Source organism: Monodelphis domestica, chromosome 6 (genome assembly GCF_027887165.1).
Source record: "Monodelphis domestica isolate mMonDom1 chromosome 6, mMonDom1.pri, whole genome shotgun sequence".
In the NCBI taxonomy this organism is placed as follows: domain Eukaryota; kingdom Metazoa; phylum Chordata; class Mammalia; order Didelphimorphia; family Didelphidae; genus Monodelphis; species Monodelphis domestica.
The window spans coordinates 276,191,341-276,199,233 of record NC_077232.1 but is presented as its reverse complement, the minus strand read 5'-3'; the positions used below and the strand labels follow the sequence as shown (position 1 = coordinate 276,199,233).

General features: G+C 37.5%; 1 protein-coding gene across 1 annotated transcript; it reads right to left on the bottom strand.

Moving 5' to 3' along the window:
* Positions 1 to 4,261: 4,261 nt before the first annotated feature.
* On the bottom strand, positions 4,262 to 5,063 carry LOC100009992 (GTPase KRas-like). Its single transcript, XM_056803252.1, has one exon. It carries the CDS (start codon positions 5,046 to 5,048, stop codon positions 4,290 to 4,292), a length of 759 nt encoding a protein of 252 aa, XP_056659230.1. The 5' UTR covers positions 5,049 to 5,063; the 3' UTR covers positions 4,262 to 4,289.
* Positions 5,064 to 7,893: the final 2,830 nt, after the last annotated feature.

Here is a 7,893-nt window from a genome sequence, read left to right as displayed (position 1 = left end):
AAATGTTCACTGAGTCTACCTACCAGGTTAGAGGTAGTGAATCAGACTTCTTGGGATAGCAAACTCTATATCCTTAAAGGATAGCTTGATGGTATACAGATATTACACCAGACTCCCTGGTGCCCACTTGCCTTCCCTAAGGATAACTGATTTTCTTGAAGCAAGAATAGAATAGTGATTAGCAGGATAACTGGATTTCTAAACTTAATTCATTACAGGTCTCCTGAATTTCTAAACTAAGCTCAGAGACAAAGAATCATGACTTAGGCAGTTATAGGACAAAATCAATTATAAACTTAAATCAAATACAAAATCAATGTTTGCATTTCTCAGTGGAAAGTTAAGGGATTTGGGTAATATTTGGACCTAAAACTGAGACTGTGCTCTATGATAATTGAGCTAAACTATAAACCCAGTTCTCTTCTACTCCTCAGATACTCACCTGGGACAAGGCAGAAAGATTATGGCTCCCAAATATTGGAATAAGTTTGCACATTTGTACATATTTCCATAAATCTGTTTTAGGGGATGATGAAATTTGGATGCAACAAACTACTCTATAATTAAAGGAACAACATTGGTGGAGGCTAGAGCCACATGCAAAAATCCTAAAATTTAAGTAGTCACTTTATTTTTTTATAATTTTATTTTGTGATTTTTTTTTTAAAAATAGTGTTGAATATGTGAACTGGAGAGGGTGTTGTTCCACAATTTGTATGCTGAGGCATGGGGCTTTACTTCTACCATGCCCTGTACTTTAGCTGTTGGATTGCACTGGTAGGTAGTCTCACTGCTGCTTTGCACTTGTGGAAATTCTCACTGCAGATTTATATTGTGGCAGACTCCACTGACTTCAGGAGTACAGAGTGATGGACAGCTCAGAGATGGAGCTTGCTGCTGGCTGACCTCTGCTCTAGTTGCTGCCTGCTCTCACCCCCTAGCCTAAGGGAGACCAGAGCTCTTGTGCTGGTTTTGTGACTGTTCTGTAGGCTGATTTTCTCCTCCAAAATTTTGTGTGAGGTTTTTGTTTAGCGTTGTTTAGAGGGGAATTTTGGAGGTCCGAGGACTGTGGTTTCCTTCCTCTACCACCTTGGCAATCCACTGTCAACTCCTTCAGTGTAATGGTTCAACAAAATTTAAGTAGGACTCCACAAGATAAGTTTAGGGGAGGCCTGTAGTAGTAACAAACCAGTTTGACATTTTTTTTTTAGAGTCACAATAACTTTATTACATTACAATAATTAGGAGCAGTACAGTTTAAGACAAAAATATGATGATTTCAGATCACTTCACAGCACATACTCCTATAAACATTTAAAAGTTAATTTTAGTTAAAACAGTGGTCATTTTAAATTTTTATGTCTGGTACGACCAAAATTTCTAGGTCAACCCAACCAAATGATGGAGAAAAACTGGATCACACTGCATATGCCCCCACACACACAAAAAAGCACAATGTACAAAATGTGCATGTTTCAGTTTACACTATACAAAAATAGTTAAAATACATTCCAGGTAAACATGTTACATTAAGAAATAGTTTCTAGTAGGAAGTTGGCACTCAAAAAAAAGGGAAAAAAAAGCAAAACTATTTTCAACATGATAACAAAAGACAGTGGAATTAGGAACTTTTAGATCATGTAGCTCATGTAGCATAATGTAGCATTTTTTTTTTTACCCAAAGAGTCTGTAATGACATTCCTCCAAGCCATCACCTGTTTCTCTTAAGTAAATCTGTATGTTCATTATCAATATTCCACTTAGGCACTTAGAGCTGTTACTGGCCCACAGATCTCAATCTATATAATTAGCACAATTCAGGAACTAATTTGAGTATGTTAATTGGAGAAACAGTAATTATTTTCTCTACTGAACTAGTCACAGTATAATTTCATGTTATTTGATTTTTCTCTACATGAAATTCCTAACACCCAAGATTATAACTGTAGGATTTAAATTAATATCCAACACTCCAGGAATTATATTTTATAAAGTTTATTAATAATCACTTGAAATAGAAGGAATAAAAAGGAAATAGATGTAAAAAAAAAAACTAATTCTCTAACAAAATTAAGATGATGTGAGCAAAAAGTCCCCTGGCTCTCACCTCCCACCACCTCTATCAAACCCTAGCACAGGAAGAGAGTGAGAGGTGGGGCTACACTTATATCCTCCCTATGTCAGCACATAAAAGTGAAGAGAGTGGGGTGCTGGGAATTTTGGTTTTTAGGGTAACAGATTCTAATTACACATAACAGTTCATTAAAAAACTAAAATTTTAACTTATTTATTAATTGCTGGTTGCTTTCTTAGGTGATTTTTGAGATTACATAAAGCTACCATAAAGTATTACTTCCTGACAAGTAGAATTCATAATGATTTCTCATACAGTAACTTAAGATGTTAATTGTTGTTGTTGTTGTTGTTGCAAATCTGAGATGTTCTTAGAAAACATATTAAAAGAAATCCACTGGAATACAAATAAGATCAGGTTGTGCAAACTGCAACTTAACGCCCCAGGTTTCTACAAATGTTTTAAAAAAACACACAAAAGTGGCAAATATTTCGATACTCTACAAAAGTTAGGTTCTAAATTCTTATGCAGTGTGACTCAGTTCAATTCAAACAGAACCTAGAACTCCTAATTTTTGTATAATGACTCAAAAAGCATACTATCCATATCTGCTACATTCTTCCACAAACATGTTATAGGGATTCTAAGACTAGGTCAATTTTCTCAACGTCAATAATTGAATTTTGAATTTTAAGGCTATTATAATTAGATAATGCTTATCTTCTAGGATTCTTTCTTTCCCCCACACTCCACCCCTTTAATTCTACAAAAACTTTTCCTCAAACCGTTCACAACTTAGGTAATGAAGAATAACTTATCGGTCCTATAGTTGATTTTTTAAATTGCCCTGCTTCATCAAAAATTCAAGAACCCTACAGAAAATATATTTGAATCCCTTTATGCATTGCAACTCTTAAGTATGGCCATTTCTTTCCCTTGGTGTACTGCATATATCTTGATAGCTTAGACAATGCTCCACGATCCTAAATTTAGTAACATTTAAGAAAAGTTACAGTTAATTTTATCCAGAATGTAAAACTTCATTCAATTTCTATGAGATGCATTTTAGTTTCTAGTTAATTTCTGACAGTTAAAGCTAATGTATTCTTTGATTCAAATCCAAAGGAAAACTGAATTATTTATAAAGAGTTAAGTTCAAAGAAAGAACTAAAGCCATTGAGAAAAAGCAATAAGAAATGAGGATTATGACCTGTGTGCACTTCATATTTTTTTCCCCATCTTTAAAGAGTAGTGTCTTAATGTAACCTCAGATTGTCCTTCTAGTGTGGTGGTGTCAAATAGAAATAGATCCCTGTAGGTGCTATTGAGTTAAAAAACCCCAATTAACAATATCTATGTTGCATTTATATATTTCCTAATTACATTTTAACCTAGTTCTTGTCTCACTTGGGAGCTAGCACCTCAAGGGTTACAAGTTTGCCACCTCTGTTCTAACATATACTAGGTCTTCCTTAAAAGTAAAAGCCACTGAGAGTCCACCTGAAAGAATCAATTTAAAGTAGGAAAATAAAAAGGCCCTTAACTATTTTCCACTGCCTCTTTTTTATTTTATTTCCTTTTTTATAGAAAAAAATATATTTTTAAAGGATTGACTATGACAAATAGTAGCAGTGGAAATGCTTTAAAAATTCTAAATGACATACTTTTACATTCAGTAAAGGCATCCGAAACTACACAACTTGATATCTATAAGGTGAATTTACAGGAAGACTTTAAGAGGTTTTATATCTTCAAGATTAATAAAGCCAATTATTTAAGTTTCAGTTGAAGTTAAAATACTTAATAACTAATCCATTACCAGAAAAAACACAATACAGGCAGGGATCATTGAAAAACTGTGTAGCATTATATACTTCATTAATTTGTTAAAACACCTAAGTTCATAACTGGCAAGGAAAAAATAGAAAGTTATATAGCAAGTGTGCATGCACCAAAATCCCAAGAGGGAAAATCTCAGATATTCAATTTCTTTTTCACAGGCATTGCTAGTTCAAGAACCAACACTAAGGGAATACTGGCACTTAGAGGAATAAAGTTTCCACTGTCATTTTAAAATAAGCATTCAGATAAAACCTAAGAGTTTGCATGAAGCAGAAAGAAAACTAGGTAATGCTAAAAAACAAATGCTAATAATTTAGCATAATGTACAAAAAATTATCTTAGGTATGCTTTGAGAAAAAAGTACAAATTTTATTTACATAATTATACACTTTGTCTTTGACTTCTTTTTCTTCTTTTTACCATCTTTGCTCATCTTTTCTTTATGTTTTCGAATTTCACGAACTAATGTGTAGAAGGCATCATCAACACCCTGTCTTGTTTTTGCTGATGTTTCAATGAAAGGAATTCCATAACTTCTTGCTAAGTCCTGAGCTTGTTTTGTATCTACTGTTCTGGAAGGTAAATCACATTTATTTCCTACGAGAACCATGGGTACATCTTCAGAATCTTTAACTCTTTGTATTTGTTCTCTATAATGGTGAATATCTTCAAATGATTTAGTATTATTTATGGCAAATACACATAAAAAGCCCTCCCCAGTCCTCATGTACTGGTCCCTCATTGCACTGTATTCCTCTTGACCTGCTGTGTCGAGAATATCCAAGAGACAGGTCTCTCCATCAATTACTACTTGTTTCCTGTAGGAATCCTCTATCGTAGGATCATACTCATCTACAAAGTGATTCTGAATTAGCTGTATTGTCAAGGCACTCTTGCCTACACCACCAGCTCCAACTACCACAAGCTTATATTCAGTCATTTTCAGCAGGCTCTCTTCCGCGCCGGAGAGACGCTGGGTCTCGGGCCGCAAGGCCGCCTGCCTTAGCACTGCTCTCAAGCCCGCTCTGCAATGGCGGGAGCCGGGGAGCCCGAGCCCTAGGCACAGCAACTCCTGCTGCTGCCGCCTCTGCCGCCGCCGCCACAGTCTCCTGGGTAAGTCCCAGTTTGACATTTTAAGGACTGGACCATAATGTTTTGATTTGGATATTTCCAATAGTAAGTGAAGTTGGGCGACAGTACACTTATCCTTTTATCAACTGTGATTCCATGGAGAATATTTTCAGAGGCCTGTTTTTCTTCAAAGCACGGTCTTCTAAGGATTATCTAGATTTTTCCCTTTATGAATTTAATTATTTAGTATTAAAAAGTTCCACGAAATATAATGTTTGTTTCTGGCCTTTTTTTGTTTACTTTAGGGAGCTTCTGCTTGTCTTTTCAATTTCTCCAAAATCTCTTCTAGAGTTGTGCATACTAAGATCTTAACCACTTTTTCAAAATATTTACCATCCTTCTCTAGGATAACATCACTCTTCCAAAGTTCCAGGACCTTGGAAAGATACCGACATAGTTCTGCATTAGTTTCCCCTTCTCATGGAGGTGCAGCAATAGCTGTACTTACATTTTGAGTTGTCACATCTTCTTGGGCATCTTCCCACTAGAAGTTAGCCTGGTCTCATCTTCAGTGCCAGGCCCCTTCGGCCCAGCGGCCCAGCAGTGAAGGAAGAGAAAGATCCATAGGGTTCTCAGAACGAAGGAAAGAGCCAGGCTTGGCAGGGCCTTAAGCACTCACTTGATTTATTTATTTTTTTAAGACCCTTTCCTTCTGTTTTGGAGTCAATACTGTGTATTGGTTACAAGGCAGAAGAGTGGTAAAGGCTGGGCAATGGGGGTTAAAGTGACTTGCCCAGGGTCACATAGCAGGGAAGTGTCTGAGGAAGTGTCTAGGCCTGGCTCTTAATCCACTGAGCAACCCAGCTGCCCCCAAGCACTGACTTTAAAACAGTTACTGTCTCACTAATTTTTTAAGTCATCTTTACCCATTATCCTAGATATATGAGGAACTACAAAAATATTAGAAGAAAACCCATTCACTTGGATCCTGATCAAAGCATATGAACAGTTCTCAAATGAAAAATTGAAGACTATTACCACCCATACAAAAAACTGCTCTATATCATTAAGATAATTGGACATCTGAACAACTCTAAGGTTTCACATTGAACCCAACAAATGGGCAAAGATAATAAAAGAAGGGAACAGCCAGTGTCATTAGCACATTGACAGTAGTTGGTAGAATTGTGAATTGGTTCAACCATTCTGGAAAGCAATTTAGAATTAGGTTAATTAAGACATCCACTAAAATGTTTCTTTGGTCCACCAGGAAAAAGGATAATGTGGGGGAAAGGGCCAACTGGGAGTGGCAGTTGGGTCTTGTGACTAGCACTTCCTTCCTGCCAGGAGTGGCAGGGGGGTCTGGTGACTAGCACTTCCTTCCTGCCAGGTGGGGCTGGCTTCCGGGGTTGGAGGAGGAAGGAGCTTGTCAGCTCAGTCTGGTGTGGTATGCCTTTTTCCTGGTTCAGCCTGAAGATTCAAGTCCATTCACCTCTGAAGGTCAGCAGACCTTGTTGCTTTCTGTGTACTGCTAAGATTCTGAATTAGAACAACGAGAGTAGACGGGAGTGGGACAAACTCTCCGCCAGCCTGGGGCCTGGCCTCAGGTCTGAAGCTGAGAAAAAACTCCAATCCCAATTAGTTATTAAACTTTATGTTATTTGAATTCTCAGTCAGATAAGTGGACTATCTTTTCTGGTCATAGAGGGAGCTGAATTTCAGTTCAGTAAGTCCAGGACAAAGAGGCCTTATCGGACCCCTGCTGCTTCCTCTCAGCAGGGGGCATCTCCCTCCCTTGCTTCACCAAGCAATATACCCTCTCTCCACTTAACTCCTCCATACCCAATACAAACTTTCCATTATCCCCTTCTTTTCCAATTCCCTATTTCCTTTCCCAATAAATATTACACTAGTTTTAAAAAAACCTTAGCTCAAGAAGAATAGCACATGGTCCTAGCAGTTTTTTTATTAAACAATATTTTATTTGGTCATTTCAAAACATTATTCATTGGAGAAAAATATCATTTTCTTTTCCTCCCCCCAAACCCCACACAGCTGACGCGCAATTCCACTGGGTTTCACATGTGTTCTTGATTTGAACCCATTTCCATGTTGTTGGTATTTGCATTAGAGGGTTCATTTAGAGTGTCTCCTCAGACATGTCCCCTTAACCCCTGTAGTCAAGCAGTTGCTTTTCCTCAGTGTTTTTACTTCCACAGTTTGTCCTCTGCTTGTGGATAGTGTTTTTTCTCCTAGATCCCTGCAGATTGTTCAGGGACATTGCATTGACACTAATGGAGAATTCCATTACATTCAACTGTATCACTCTGTATCCATCTCTGTGTACAATGTTCTCCTGGTTCTGCTCCTCTCACTCTGCATCACTTCCTGGAGGTTGTTCCAGACTCCATGGAATTCCTCCACTTTATTATTCCTTTTAGCACAATAGTATTCCATCACCAACATATACCACAATTTGTTCAGCCATTCCCCAATTGAAGGGCATCCCCTCATTTTCCAATTTTTGGCCACCACAAAGAGCGCTGCTATGAATATTCTTATACAAGTCTTTTTTCCTTATTATCTATTTAGGGTACAAGCCCAGCAGTGCTATGGCTGGATCAAAGGGCAGCCAGTCATTTAGCACCCTTTGGGAATAGTTCCAAATTGCCCTCCAGAATGGCTGGATCAATTCACAACTCCACCAACAGTGTATTAATGTCCCCACTTTGCCACATCCCCTCCAGTATTCATTACTTTCCTTTGCTGTCATGTTAGCCAATCTGCTAGGTATGAGGTGATACCTCAGAGTTGTTTTGATTTGCATTTCTCTGATTATAAGAGATTTAGAACACTTTTTTCATGGGCTTATTAATAGTTTTGATTTCTTTATTTGAAAACTGCCT